Source organism: Apis florea, unplaced genomic scaffold (genome assembly GCF_048593485.1).
Source record: "Apis florea isolate Af1SG1 unplaced genomic scaffold, ASM4859348v1 contig_1615_pilon, whole genome shotgun sequence".
NCBI lineage: Eukaryota > Metazoa > Arthropoda > Insecta > Hymenoptera > Apidae > Apis > Apis florea.
The window spans coordinates 5,544,826-5,560,432 of NW_028256416.1; the positions used below are offsets into that span (position 1 = coordinate 5,544,826).

The following is a 15,607-nucleotide window of genomic DNA, read 5'->3' on the forward strand; positions in this document are numbered from 1 at the left end:
TCTTTTATATTAATTAATATTAATGATATATAAATATTATATATATTTATGTAAATAATGATAAATGAGATAATAAATATTTCTTAAATCATTTAAATCACACATTGACATTTTATCAAAAATATTTTATTAAAAAAAAATTATATAATTTTTTGTTTTATGTATATCTCTAATCTTTATATTTCTTTTTATTTGTTTGCACTTTTACCACATTTACTTCACACAGTCTTTTTTATGTCATAAACATAACAGTATAATATAATATTTATAAGGAAAATTTCATTACGGAAGGCATGTAAAAAAGTATTTTCATAATTGATACAAAAAAGTTCATCACTTATATCGAATTCACAAGTATATATCCTTGCTATAAATCTCATGTAATATCCACACGATGTATACACATTGTATCTGTAAATGGATATAGAGAAAGAATGCAATTTATGTAGAATTACTTGCTTGAGAAATTAGTTGATTTTCCATTTGCATATAAAATTGTTCACCAAACCACTCTCTATGCATTTCTAAATAACTATAAAAATTTAATTTTTATTAGTTACAAAAAAAAAAACAAAAAATATTTAAAAAATAAAAAAAAAATATTACCTAAGAAACATATCCAAATATTTTAAAAGAACCTTCAATTTTTTATGTGGTATATCCGTTAACTGCAGCAAGTCTGGTAATTTAACTAATAGAAATTATATGATTTTATTTACAATTATAAATATTTAATAATAATACATTTGTTAAAATATTTGATAATAATTTATTTTTACATACCAAATAATCGCGTTAAATGAATGGCACCATAATAGGTAGAAGGATTTGGAGGACCTTCTGATTTTGATGATTCTGGCATTAATCTCCATTTGTTTGATTGTTGAAGTAAAGCGTTGACTTGCGCAGATGTAACAACAGGTATTCTCAATGTTACACCACGTGGGCTAGAACAACGAGAACTTGTACTTGCAATACTAAAAAAAAAAATCTTATCAATTTTATAATTATTAATAATGTTAAAATGATTTGCTGCATTAAAAATTTAATTCACCTTGATAAATTTCCTGTATCTTGTTTAATTTCTTCATATGATCTCAATTGCCTATTTTCATCAATAGAACTCACTCTGTATGATCTCAATCTTCGCTTTGAATTTGTTATTGTTTTCGAAGTATCTATTTCTTGATCATGTTCTTGAAAAGGTGGTAAATGAGCATACTCAGTATCTTCATATTCTTCTTTAACTAATACTTCTGAATTCCTTAAAAATTACAATTACATTAATAATTAAAATATAAAAACAAACTATTAACTGTATTAATTAATTTATTTTAATAAACTTATAAGTAAACATTTTATTTTATTCTAAAAATATTTTAAATTATAAAATACATAAAACATTTAATTATAAAATTAAAAATTTTCAATAAATAAATAATAAGTATTAAAATTTACTCAATTGGTTCTTCTTTGACAAGAGTTGGATGTTCACCATATAAAAAAGAAGATTTTAAATTACAATATTGTTCTTGTTCTTGTCTATATAAAAGAAGATCATGTAACGTAAAATCGAAATATATACGCAATCCATCAGCGACTTCTCTACATATGTTTATTTCGTTAATTGTTTTTTCTATTGTATTATTTGCTTTGTTTCTTTGCGGTTTTTCAGGAATGTTTGTTAATTGTGTTGTCGTAAAGTGTTGAACCCACGATTCTAAGATATTTGCAACAGTAGGTTGTGCAGGAAGAACTGCTAGCTAAAATCCATATTAATTTTTATTACTTTCAAATTTTAAATTATAATTTTAGATACTTTTTTGATTATAATTGTGTATACTATAATTTTAAAAAATGATAATAATACCTTAGTTTTATTAGTTATAAGATCATAATCTTGGTCCAAAATTCTTCTTAAAGTAGTACCTATATCAAGATCAATTCCTGGCTTTATACTGGCACCAGATTGACTACCACCACCACTATCTTCGTCATCACTTGTTTCACCAACATAATCTGAACTACTTTCTGTATCTTCTTCAGTAATAACTTCCTTTAATAACAAAATGACAAATATTTTGATTAAATATAAATAAATTTATTATATATTAATATATATAAAATATATATACAATAGAAATAATACTTCAGTATCATAATCAGCATGCTGTCCTGAACTACCATCTTCTGATGATCCAGTTGTTGCTGATGTTGCTCTACTACCACCACTTCTTGCTCTTCTTCTCGGTTCTTGATTTTCAGTTTCGTTTAAACGTTCAGATAATTTATGACTTCTTTTCTTACGTTCTCTCCGATATAAATATGCTCCCCTGTTTATTATTTTTATTAAATGAAATTTTTTTATATTAAATTATTTCTTATATTAAATTTTATTTTATATACATACAATTGTAACTGTGCTTTTTGTGCTAAATCTCGTTGAAGTTGACGATTTTCTTCCGTATCTTTTAATACATATTCTTCTGTTACACAACGATCCCATGAAGAATTCCATCCCTATCATTATATGTATTTTATTAAACATCAATGTCAAAAACAAGATAACACTTATTATTTACCTGGAAATGTATTAAATATTCAACAGCTTTACGTCCTCTTTGATCTTTATTAACTATAACATCAAGTACCTATAATGATATATATGTAATAATAAAGAATGAAAATTTTATTTGTCTTTTATATTATATTTTTTATTTTTTATAATATACCTTTGAGTCATATAATACTTTTGCTTTTGTAGGATCAGGTTCATAACAAAGAACTTTTTCACCATCACAAAATTTAAATTTTGGTCCTCGAGTAGAAACCATTCCTTACTATTAAATATTAGAGCAAAATCACGAATTTATTTCATAAATGATCGTGGAATAACGGGATAACAAAATTGTTTAGATTAACATAACCTTACATTGTATTTAAATAAAAAATAATCAATAATTATAACGAAAAGTTCTACATAATCTCTCAAAACTTTTTATTTAAATTTATTAATAATCATTGAATATATTAAATTCCTATATAATGCGTTAATAATATTGTATGACCAGAAATTTAAGTCTCCCGGTTTCAGAATCGTTTACTGAATTGAATTAGTTTATACACACCAGATACAACTAACCTCATTTGATAAACTATTTATATCAATAATAAATATAAAGCACCATTCAAAATATGTTCTTTGATTTGTATTAATAATAATAATATAATATACACATTTATAAATGAAAAGTTTATATATTAATATTCCATGAAAACTCGCCATAAATATCCATATCATATTTTTTTATTTTATTTTACATTAATTAATAATTAACATATTTTCTTTTTAAGTTTATAATTTTCAATAAATATGAATTTATAAAATTATTCTGTAATATAATAAATTTATATTATATTTGACAAATTAATAATTTAATTTTTTTCCATATGTATAAAAACGAAAAATTATAAAAATTAATAATTAACATTTATTAAAAATTACTTCTATATCGATATATACTGTACTTACAGTAGATAAAATTTATATTTGTATAATAAAGTTCATTTATCGATCAAATTAATACTTACCGTCTTATTAGTTGATTATTACTTACTTATAAATTTTTCTACTAGAGGGAACTTTAAGTGAATATAAAGTGGGGCAAAATTGTACAAATTGTATATACACACCTACCAGTTTCATAGATCCATTCGTTAATATTGTTTGCTTGAAACGTGTTGCGTGTTATTTTTTTTTGTTATTTATACATGTATTCGGATTTGGTGAAAAAGATCTCAAGATTTTTATTTTCTAGTGTTTCAAGGACAAAAAAGTTTAAATTTATATGCAATAAATAAAGGAAATTTAATAATAATTGAGTGTAGAGATCAATCTGTCAAATCAGGTAGATTGTACATCATATATATATATATATGTATGACATGGAAATAATATCTGGAAATTCATTTTATGATCTCCTAAGAATAAATAACCAAAAATAGAAAAATAAGTAAAATAAGAAAATCATAACAGTGAAACAATAGTGTTACAATAATAGTGTTTTAATTATATTTATAAAAATATAATTAAAAATACTAAATGATTTTCTTCCCGCTATTTTATATTAATGTAAGAGAGCGTGAGGAATTAGCGAAGATTATTTATTATTGACAGAAATACATAGAATTAATGAAATTTATTATTATGAAAAAAAAATTATACATTTTTGTTTGCTAATTTAATAATTCAGATTGAAATAAACATTATTATTGTTGTAATATTTAAAATATTGTTTTTTTTATGAAAAAAAATATTTTTAAATATTTATTAAAATATGTAAATATATTACATATTTTATTTTTTTCAATTTTTTTTAATTTTATTATATGTTATATGTTTTTTAATTATTATGTTTTTTAATTATCGCATTCTTTACTAGATTTGACCGATATCGTGCTAAATCAAATCCACCGCCCACAAATGTATATAAATTGTACTTATAGTCAATTTATTTATGAATAGAGACAGATTCATTTTCTGATATATTTCTCGTATATTGTTCATAACATAGAAATCTTGTCATTTGCTATTTTCAGTTGAGATGACTTCATGCTGATATTGAATAATTGTTTTAGTATGTTATTGAAATGTGATAATTTTATTAAATAGTTTCAATTCAGAATCAAATCTAATACAATGTTTATCTTTATTTACGATGGAAGTTTACGCCTTTTTCAACTGCATGATAATTTATAATTTATCCATCAGGCTTCCCTCATTTATTTTTGTGTTTTTATTTATTTTTTTTTAAATTAAAAATTAAATTAAATTAAATTAATAAATTAATAAATTTTATACATAAAAAACAATATTTATTACAATATTACAAATTGAATTTCTTTTATAAGAAAAAATAATAGAAATTTATATAATTATTGGGTTCTATGTTAATACCACAAAATATAATAGATGTGATTAAATATATTTATATTTTTTGTATGGCATTTATTTTATAAAAAATGTGATAAAAAATAAATGTATATATGTATATATACTATATTTAGCAATATATATATATATATATATTGATATATTTATATTTATATAATTTAAAAATATATTTTAATTTTTGAAATTTATTATTTTACATTTAGAATTCACATGACTTAATTTTTATTAATTAATAAAAGATTTGTATTTGCAAAATTTTTAATAATATTATGTAATTTTTTTCAGAATTACGATGGATCAAGGATTTCCAGCACAACACACTACAACTACCACTGTAACGACGAGTACGACTACAACACAACCAAATATTCGATTCGATTCGTCTTATATAAGAACATTGCCTGGAATTCTTAAAATCGTTCAAGTAGTAAGTTAACGGTTGTAGCATTATATTGTAAGATCTAGAATTACTTTCTAAGAAAATGTATAAGACTTATAAAGCTTATAGGCTGCTTTTGCTTATAATATAATGCTATGATGGACATTAAAAAGACGAACATTTGTTTTTTTGACACTCGTCTTGATTTTATATATCACATGTATGTTTATCATTATTATAAAATAATATATATATCTATATGAATTATCTATATTATATATATGAAATTAGTATTATGAAATTATATTACAGATGTTAATACAGTGAAAATATAAAATAAAATTTCTACAGTATGTAGTCTAATTTTTAATTTTTTAACAATATCTAATTTAATTTCATTAAAAATAAAAAAATATAATTATTAATTATATTATTATTAATTATTAATTATATGCTTTTTTTTATAGGTTCTAAATCTTTTGGGATTTATATGTATTACGGTATCGTCTTATCATGCTAGCCGCGGAGAATGGTTTAATACTGTGGCTATGGGAGGTTTTTGGTTCACAGGAATATTACTTGTTTTTTATTTGTTTCATATTGTAGAAAAATTCTCGAAAATTCCTTGGTTAAAAATTGTAAGTTAAAAAAATAAAAATAATTTTTTATATATAATTATAATAATATAAGATTTTTGGCAAATAGTAATAATTTTTGAACTGATATCTCTTAAAAAGTTAATAGTGGTTTTTACCCGAGGAAAAAAAAATTGATATTATAATAAATAATTAGGATACTTTATATTTTAATATACTATATGATATATCAATTATTTTAATCATTTTAATGTTATAATTTTGTTTATTTTTTGTTTTTTATTTATTAATTTTTGTATGAAATTTTATTTGTTGTATTGTATAAAATAATATTAATTAAGAATGTTTTAAAAATAATATCATATAATATTTATAAAATAACGTCATATTACATTTTTATTTATAGGAATTTTTATTTTGTATAATTTGGACTGCTTTCTATTTGCTGGCTGCTTCTCTTGCAGTTGATTATGCCAAATATATAGAAGCTTACGGAGTAGCAGCAGTAAGTCTTTTCAATCAATATTGAAAATTAAAAATTAAATTAAATAGTTTGTAATTGAAGTGACCTTGAACGATTAATTAAGTTTAGATAAATTATAATTTAATGAATTGTTTGTTTAAATTGTTTAATGTTTTTTTATATTTTTAACATTTTTATATATTTTTATAGTTTTTCGGATATTGTGCTATGGTAGTTTATGGTTATGATGCCTGGCTTAAGTTCCAAGCAATAAAAAATGGTGCATTAGCACAGGGACAGCACACACCGAAACAAGTGTCTACAGTGACAAGTCCTGCGTACTAATTTTATCATAAAATATATGATTTTTTTGATGAACTACACAAAGACCAGTTGTAAAACATATCATTGCTTTTATAGAGAAAATTTGATAAATTTACTTTCAAATTTTTCTCATTTTAATGCTTTAATGCAAAAGATTATCAAACAAGAACAGGATACAATAGATTTGAAAATTTCATTATCTTTTATCTATAAAACTTATATATTTGTGTATACACATATTATGTAATTTCATGAAAGAGAAGCAATATTCTATAATTTTATATCTTTGTACTATAAAAAAAATTATATATATACAATTATAATATAATGCGTATTTCGGAATTTTTCATATTAATAATATTAATAATGATAATATATTATATATGTATTTAATTTTTAAAATCTGTTAATATTAAAATAATATTTTTAACAGATAGTATATACATATATTTGTATACATATACAAGAAATATATATTTAAGTATTGTGTTCACACTATATGCAAAATCAATTAATATATTTGTATTCATTTTGTATTTAATTTTTTCATTTTATACAATGGCAATTTTATTGCATTCCTGATTAGAATGAGACATGGACAGATAGTTCTCTTAATTTATTTGTAATTATTCATATAAAGATCATAATAGAATGTATTATATAACAAATCAAGTTAATTTTGCCATTTTTACTTATTATATATATGTATGTTTTATACAAAATTATATATTATTAAATATGAGTAAGATTGTTTATAACATTTGTAAATTTGTTCATGATATTACGCAGTATGTTAAAAATATTTTTGTCATTTTTATTCGACAAGTTCAATACAAGTACCTAAACGTATATATTATATGTACATGATATAATTATATACTAAATAATTCTAATTATAAATTTCAGAATAAAAGTAATTGATGATAATGATAAAATGTGTATTAACTTGATATTTAAAAAAATAAATTATTTAATATCTTCTGAAAATTAGACCGTCATTATTTTCATAAAATATAATTGTTAATTATAATATATAATATTGCTAACTTAATAGCTTAACTTATTATTTTATATTATATGTTTTATTTAATAAAACTCTACTTTTTTTTTCAACAAATGTATAATCACAAGAAAATTTTTTATCGATTTTTATGTAATTCAATATTTTAAATGAAGACAAAAAAAAATTATTGAAATATTATTAATTTCTTTGAAGAAAACGAGGTCTACGAGCTTGTTTCTTACCCATGCTCGATAGATCTATAGTTTTACCATCAGGAAGTACTAATTTATTTTCTTGATAATCCACAAATCCATTTTCTTCTTCTTCTCGTTGTTCTTCATCGCATTTGATTCCAGTTTCATACGTATATTCTCGACGAATGCCATCTGGATCAATATAACCGTATTTACCTCTGGTGATACAATCAATACCGATTATTTCTTCTTTATATGATCCATCGTCGTTTTCAAAACCCCATGTGATAGAGCCATCCGAATTATCGTTACGATATCGTCTTATAATCTATTACAAAATATTAAAATATTTTTAAATATAAATTTTAACTTAATTAAATTAATTGATGAATTTTTTATTTTCATAAATAATAATCAATCATTTTAAATCAATTTCATTTTATTTTGATATAAAAGAATGATAAATTATAAAAGAAGATTATAAAAGAATGATAAGGATCATTCTCTCCTTTTAGAAAATTATATTAGAGAGATTATATTAGAAAACTATATAGAGAAATTACTAAAAACTATATAGAGAAATATGATTGTTGAAAGTTTAAATTGTTTTTACTACATAAAAATAATATCTTTTTATTGTACTCAATGTATTTTTATTTATGTTTTTATAATTTCATATTTAATTATAATTATTTCTAATAATTTTTCATTCTTTTAAACTTTTTAATTATTCAAATTAAATGCTAATGATAGACGATTATTAAAATGAAATATATACATATAAATGAACAATATACATATATGGTTTTTTATATAATAAGAATGAAAAAAAGCTTTAAATATTTCATGATATTAATATAAGATTTATATGTATATAAGATTGTAAATGATAGAAGATTTCAATTACTTTTTTATAAATTATTTTTCTTTAATTAAATTAATCCCATTAAAATAAAGAAAATCCTTTAAATATTGAAACTTAAACAATGTTATCAGGTTTGCACACTAACCTGTGCAACAGGCTTCTTTCCACGAGTGTCATAAGATTGAGATGATTTCACTGGTTTTGTAGGCGGTTTAACTTGTTGCTTAAATGGTTCTTCTATCGGTTTTCTTGATTTGTTTGGTTTTGATGTCGATCGATATTGAACTGGTGCTGATGGCGCTGTTGGAAATGCGCTTCCTCTGGTGGTTGGACTTCCTGTTCCCGGAAGAGGACGATATTGTCCCGATTGAGCTGTTGGGACAACATTAGCGGAAGTTTTTGATATAGAACCAAGATTTGTAACGGTACGTGGTATGTTTTCTTCACTTTCTTCTTGACTATCCAACGGCTCGTCACTTATATTGACATCATCATCCTGATTATCATGTTCTCGCGGTGATTCGTGAATTCGAATTCCTTCATCTGGTTCTTCGTTCACTGGTTTAATTTGTGGAGGAAGTGATGCTGATCCAGTGGGTAAATTTGGTTTCAATGACTTAATTGGAGTAAAGGAGCCTGGTCCTGTTCCAATTGAATCTTCGATTCTAGATCTATAGATAGATAAAAAATAGTTATTATTAGTTACTGCAATGTTAAACAAATTAAGATTTGGAAAATATTGAATGTTCATAAATCTAAATTTATGCATTTATTTTTACATTTATATTTTTAATAAAATAAATTGTATCATTCATAGTGTTAATATCTACTTGGCTGTTATAAAAATTAATATTGATTGATATTTTTTCAAGAATTTAACCAAAATTCCTTGAAATTTATATATATATATATATATATATATATATATATATATATATATATATATATATTAATCTCATTATTAATTTTACCTAAATGTAATTGGTCGACGAATTCGTTGATTTGCAAGTGCAGTTGGAACTGCTGGTCGAACAGATGGCAATCTCTGAAAACGAGTTGATCGTAAAGATGACCCTCCTTTTTGTGATACATTATCATCTTGGTTAAATTGAGCTGAAACAAGCGCAGTGACGCATGCCAACAACTGCAAAATAAATATATTTTTTATTATATATATTCGAAATTTAAAACAAAAATATTAATTATATTCATAAAAATATTGATTAATACAAATTTTTATGTAGAAAAAAATTTATCTACATCAAGGGCTTTTAAAACTGAATTGTAATAATAAATGTAAAAGATAAAATTATCAAAAATTATACATAAATCTGAAGAAAGGCGAATGAAATCAGTGCAACAGCAATCACAATAATCAATATATGAGATCGATAAATGATGAACTAATCTATGCATTTTTCAATCTAAAATATTGCAGAAGCCTTCTTGATAAATATAATTTGAATTATACGTTTCATATACGAATCTTCTATATATTTTTTCTTCGCTTCTTTTTCTTCGTTGCTTTGATGACTTAAATGTCAAGCAACAAGTTACGTGTGTACCACACAAGATGCATTACATATATGCAAGTATTATGCGTCGCGACTTCTCGAAATCGAAACGCTTTCTCTTTTCTCTCTGGTATCGTATGAATTTTGTGATTAATAATGCTCTTAATTATTAAACATATATAGAAATGCTTTCAGAAAACGTGTAAACTAGAAATGCAGGACCGGTTTCAAACGAATCCTTCGATGGAAACCTGTTATATCGAATGAATGCAAATGGAAAAGTAAGAACAATCGAATTACGATCATACCAATAAATGCAGTGATTCGATAGTTTGATCGCAACTCCCTTCCAGCTATGTCGCGAGAACTTATATTAACAGACTTATTCCTTCGTATAATTTCTCTTATATAAGAATATGAAATACCATCTCATGTTATCGTAACTCTCGATTCCATAAGAATTATTTAAAACTAAGGTTTTAAGGTTTTAGAAAATTTTGATTTTGTAAGAAAGAATAATATTGTATTATATAATAATAAATATAATTAGGACAAGAGAATTGATAAATATATCTGGTATATGAAAGAGAGAAATATAATTATAAGTAATGGAATTCTTAATAATCTGTTGATAGCGTGTCAATAATTACAGGAAGTAAAAGTGATATAGTAAGAGCAAATTATGTTGGAGAATTGCAATTGGTTAGATTTTTGATAGATCAATAGGAATTAAGATTTCGGTAATTTTTATGTATTTATAAATTTGCTTCTAGAAATCTTTTTTATAAAATTTGAAATATCGTATTATTAAATTTTCAATTGCATAATATTATAAATATTATAAATTGATGAAATACCGAAAAAAGAAAAATTAAATATTTAAAAAAAATTTGTTATCTAAGTATAAATTTAATGAATTAAATGAATTTATTAAAGATCTAAAAATAAATCAATAAAATTTCAAAAAAATTCAATGATCAATCTTTTTATCATAAGCTTATTAAAATTTTGCAAAAATCAAATCATTTATGTAATTGAAATGATTCTCCATATTAAAGGTTCAAAACAGTAAATTCCATGAAAAATTCGCGTAAATATTACAATGCTTTATAAAAATGGTATAAAAGAAAAAAGGAAGTATACACGTTGCGACAATCGTGTTGGAGAAGTTGAGGCATCGAGCTGGATCGCCATATCCTCCTCTGTAGTTCTTTTAGTTCGCAGGAATGCACTGGTATTGCCAGAGAAAGAGAGAAAAAAAGAGAGAGAGAAAGAGAAAGAAAGAGATGATGGAGAGAAGGGAGAAGGGAGAGACAGGCGAATCGAGTGGACGCGAATTTGTTTCTTACGGGATTATACTTCGTTCCAAACTGGTGACCACGCACCTACTAGATATTTCTAGGGAATATACTGCGAAAAATCTATTCAACTTTCTTGTCAGACACTTTCACTCGGCTTGGTTGCGCGGGAAGCCCGTTAATTTTCGTCCCTCGTGGCCGAACATTGTTAAGAAATGCGTTCAAGATTTTGCTATAATTTCTCTTCCCCCAATTCTCGTTTTCTTATACAGATCTATAGCTTGTTCGTTCATTCACTCCCCCATACAGTTACTTTCACTTTCTTTCTTTGAACAGTTACCCATCTCATTCCTTATTCGTTGTTTTCGATCGACTTTTGTTTTTGATTTTACAATGGATATCACGTTTTGGAAAGGCACGCGTGAGATTCTTCAAATTATTCGATTGAAATTGAACTCATGAATGTATTGATCGAAGGATTAAATATTTTTTATTTTACATTTTTTTATTTTTAAATCTGGGCATTTTCTTGGTAATTGTTTTGTTTTGATAATTGAATGTCTAGAAATTTTAATATAAAATGAAAAATAATTTTGTACAAGATAAATTGGTTAAATAAAAAAAAAAATAAGATAAAATATAAAAAAACATATTTTCCTTCGATTGTATAAACAACAAAGTTTTTTAATTTATGTTAATGAAAATGATAATAAAAATTATTAGAAGAAAAAAGCAAAAATAGTAAAATTATAGAGAATATATTGACTTGAGCTCCTTACATAATATTTGATGATTATAAAGCATAACCGGTCGAAACAGAAAGCTTTCTGGCTCAAATGTACAAAGAACGTGGATTGGCAGAGCTAAACGAAAGGAATGTCAAGTATAAAGGAAACTTTATATGTAAGTTGATATATTTTTTACACATTGTCTAAGAACCTGTCTGTCTACTTCGACTTTCATGCTACGCACTATTTCTTCCTTACTTTTTGTCCTTCTCCTGATGATTTTGATGTAAATATAATGATGAAATAATAAGATAAAATGTCAGTAAGTCATATAGTAACTATACAAAATATTTTGTTGCATGAAGAATCTTCATTATTTTAATTTTTGTAAATTTTCATTTTTTAATTTTTTTTCTTTCATCTCAAAATTTTTGCTATATTTTTTTAAATTCTTGTCTATATATCGAAAATAATTTTATTTAATTTTTATATCTTCATTTTTTTAAATAATTAAAAATTAAAAATAACTTAAATATTTATTTAAAATTATTATTATATTTAAAAAATAATAAATATTTTACTTATCTAAAGATTTTACATTTACAATACACTTGTAAAATATAGCAATTAATTTATCGATTTAATAAATCACTTTCTAATTCAAATTCATTCGAAACATTTTTAAAGTTCGCGCTTCGTGAGCGTCAGTTCTAATGGAACAGGAAACAGGATGGAATTGGACCGTGTTCAAATTCAAACCTCTATTTCCAATCCTCTATCATTAGTGAAAGGATACAAATATTTTAATTTCATTACGGTCCATTGAATATCATATCTCAAGTTATTATGAATTATCTCTTCAAACTAAATACATATCTATATATTAAAAAATAAAACTTTCGACGGTTTCACCATACTTGTTTCAATTTTATTATAGAACTAATCATACTTTTCTCTTACTTGTAACTAAAATGATAAAAAACTTATTCAAAATAAGCAATAAACGGTAACAGAAACAAAATATAAAGAAATGATTCGAATCTTTTTATCATAACCTTATATTGATTGAATAATATTTAATAATAATATATTTCTCATTTTTAACACAACAGAAAAAGATTATCATTATAATTGATAGTGAAAAAGAAATTACAGATTGAATCGACAAAATGGCGGACAATCCAGAGGGCGGAAGATAAAAAGTTGAATTTTTAATGGATATAAAAAAGGAACAAAGAAGAAAAAAAGTGAATTTGGCTACTCACGATCACCGCGACGCGCATGGCAATGTCCCGTGTCTTGTGTCGCAATGGTGGTCACGCTGGGTGTGGTGCCGGCGCGTTTATGCCTCACACTACCGCGAACGACTCCCCGTCTCCCTGTTCTTATACTTATATCCCCGTTTAAATTCCTGTGGTACGAGCAACATGCAGGCCAACTTTCCATCGGTCAGAAGGAATACGAGATCGTGAAACGTTTCGGCATCGATAAACACAGTTCTTTAATTTGTCTCACCAGTAATATAAAAATTAGTGCTTCGATGTTATGGACAATCATCTTCTCGATTCACAAATTTGAATCATTGATTTATTAATCAGTAGTTTTGTAAGATTTTATTGGTATTGTTATGACTCTGCTACCGCGTAATATTAATAATTGTTATTGTATCATATTGACATAATTGGATAATATTGCGTTATTGTGCTATATCGATTGATTTATCATATATTATTAATATAATATCATATATATATATATTATAATATAATATTAAATATTAAATATTATATAATAATAATATTGATGAATTTAACACTTTTACTCTTAGTAGTTATTACGATTATCATTGTTATTATAAATATTGACAATATTTCTGCTTTATAATGTATAATTAAGTTTCTTTGAAAGTTGATCGAATTATGTATCATATTTAGATTAGTATAAAACAATTAAATATGTATCATATTCGTAATTCATTTAAGTTTTCATTAATTCAGAAATTATATTCAGCAAATCGGCGCAAATAACAAACTTAACTATTCGCAAAAGGAATTACATGTGTTCAGTGAGAGTGGTTCTAATATATATTGCAGATACAGCTAAATTTCTAGTAAATACGATATTAAAAATAGATACTAGTGTTACATATTAATGCTACAAGTTATCTAAATATTACATGTATCTTTTTTTTTTAATCATGAAATTAAATTATTTTTTTTCAAATTAATAATATTTCCATAATAATAATCAGATAATTTTCGGATCGATCTTTTTAATATTTGATTTTATCAATATTTCGAATTTCTTACATAAATATTAAATCTGAAATTTTTCTAGAACAGAGAATGTTTAATGTAACATAACATAAATATATCAAGTATTTCATTATTAATGATATTGCTCAGTGAAATCAAATTTTCACATTGTGGAAACTTTTTCGATTTTCATTTCAATGTTTTTAATATTATCCGAATCATTTATACGATACATAACAATTAACATTAATTCGAAGGAAAAAAGTTGATGAACTCAGTTGATGTTCAGAATAGTACAGAAACTCTTTGACCGTGTTTTCTTTCGTTAATGTCGAAGGAGAATAGTTGGTACCATCGTTACCTAGAAGAATTTCTACGGGGAGATAGTGCTTGAGGCTCGGATTCAAGGTCAATGTCGGGGCTAAAGCCATTGCACTAATCCTCGTAATACGATGGCAATGTAGGTGTATATATATATATATATATCTATGTACAATACCTTGAGACATTATGTAGCCGGGTATAATTTACTATATATTATATTTTCATGTGTATGCACGTGAGTACTATGCAGGGTGTAACTTCAGAACAAAAACGTACATCTGAATTTTTACGGCAGAAACAACTTAAAAATTAAAAACTTATTTTATTCGAAAAATGTTAAAAATGAAATTTATTTTTTTTTACTTATATACTTATATCCAATTTCTTATATTTAATTTATTTATTCACTATTTCATTATACCAAATATAAAATTAACATATTATATTAATTATAATTATATTCTTTGGTAATTTATAAATGTAGTTTACACGATCAATATTTATCCATTTAAAAATTTAATGTGAAATATAAAATATAAAATAATCTTTTATGATTATTCTTTTATTATTTTATTCTTTTATCATTTTTTATTATTTATTTCTATATTTATAAATATAGAAAAATTTTAATTGAAAAATAAATGATGATAAATCTATGACAAATAATAATACATATTTTTATATATCTCTAACATTGAAAAAGATTGTAA

General features: G+C 23.8%; 3 protein-coding genes across 13 annotated transcripts; 1 reads left to right on the forward strand and 2 right to left on the reverse strand.

Moving 5' to 3' along the window:
- Positions 1-104: 104 nt before the first annotated feature.
- msl-3 (male-specific lethal 3) lies at positions 105-3,681 on the reverse strand. 10 transcript variants are annotated; one of them, XM_086902894.1, is made up of 11 exons: positions 3,592-3,681; positions 2,733-2,840; positions 2,583-2,651; positions 2,411-2,520; positions 2,150-2,333; positions 1,871-2,056; positions 1,459-1,763; positions 1,055-1,264; positions 784-977; positions 607-691; positions 105-532 (listed from the first exon to the last, which is right to left on the reverse strand). In XM_086902894.1, the coding sequence occupies exons 2-11, from the start codon at positions 2,832-2,834 to the stop codon at positions 442-444; spliced, it is 1,536 nt and encodes a 511-aa protein (XP_086759020.1). In that variant the 5' UTR covers positions 2,835-2,840; positions 3,592-3,681; the 3' UTR covers positions 105-441. The 10 variants fall into 10 exon arrangements, with proteins under 10 accessions (XP_086759020.1, XP_086759039.1, XP_086759028.1 ...); XM_086902913.1 differs by having other exon boundaries at positions 784-947; positions 3,592-3,661; XM_086902902.1 differs by lacking the exon at positions 3,592-3,681 and adding an exon at positions 3,143-3,392.
- LOC100872790 (proteolipid protein 2) lies at positions 3,504-7,703 on the forward strand. 2 transcript variants are annotated; one of them, XM_086903063.1, is made up of 5 exons: positions 3,504-3,908; positions 5,240-5,381; positions 5,801-5,971; positions 6,336-6,434; positions 6,603-7,703. In XM_086903063.1, exons 2-5 carry the CDS (start codon positions 5,247-5,249, stop codon positions 6,735-6,737), a joined length of 540 nt encoding a protein of 179 aa, XP_086759189.1. In that variant the 5' UTR covers positions 3,504-3,908; positions 5,240-5,246; the 3' UTR covers positions 6,738-7,703. The 2 variants fall into 2 exon arrangements, with proteins under 2 accessions (XP_086759189.1, XP_086759196.1); XM_086903070.1 differs by having other exon boundaries at positions 3,687-4,132.
- On the reverse strand, positions 6,918-13,875 carry LOC100867498 (uncharacterized). The gene is made up of 4 exons (XM_086903001.1): positions 13,584-13,875; positions 9,750-9,922; positions 8,924-9,449; positions 6,918-8,241 (listed from the first exon to the last, which is right to left on the reverse strand). Exons 1-4 carry the CDS (start codon positions 13,599-13,601, stop codon positions 7,918-7,920), a joined length of 1,041 nt encoding a protein of 346 aa, XP_086759127.1. The 5' UTR covers positions 13,602-13,875; the 3' UTR covers positions 6,918-7,917.
- Positions 13,876-15,607: the final 1,732 nt, after the last annotated feature.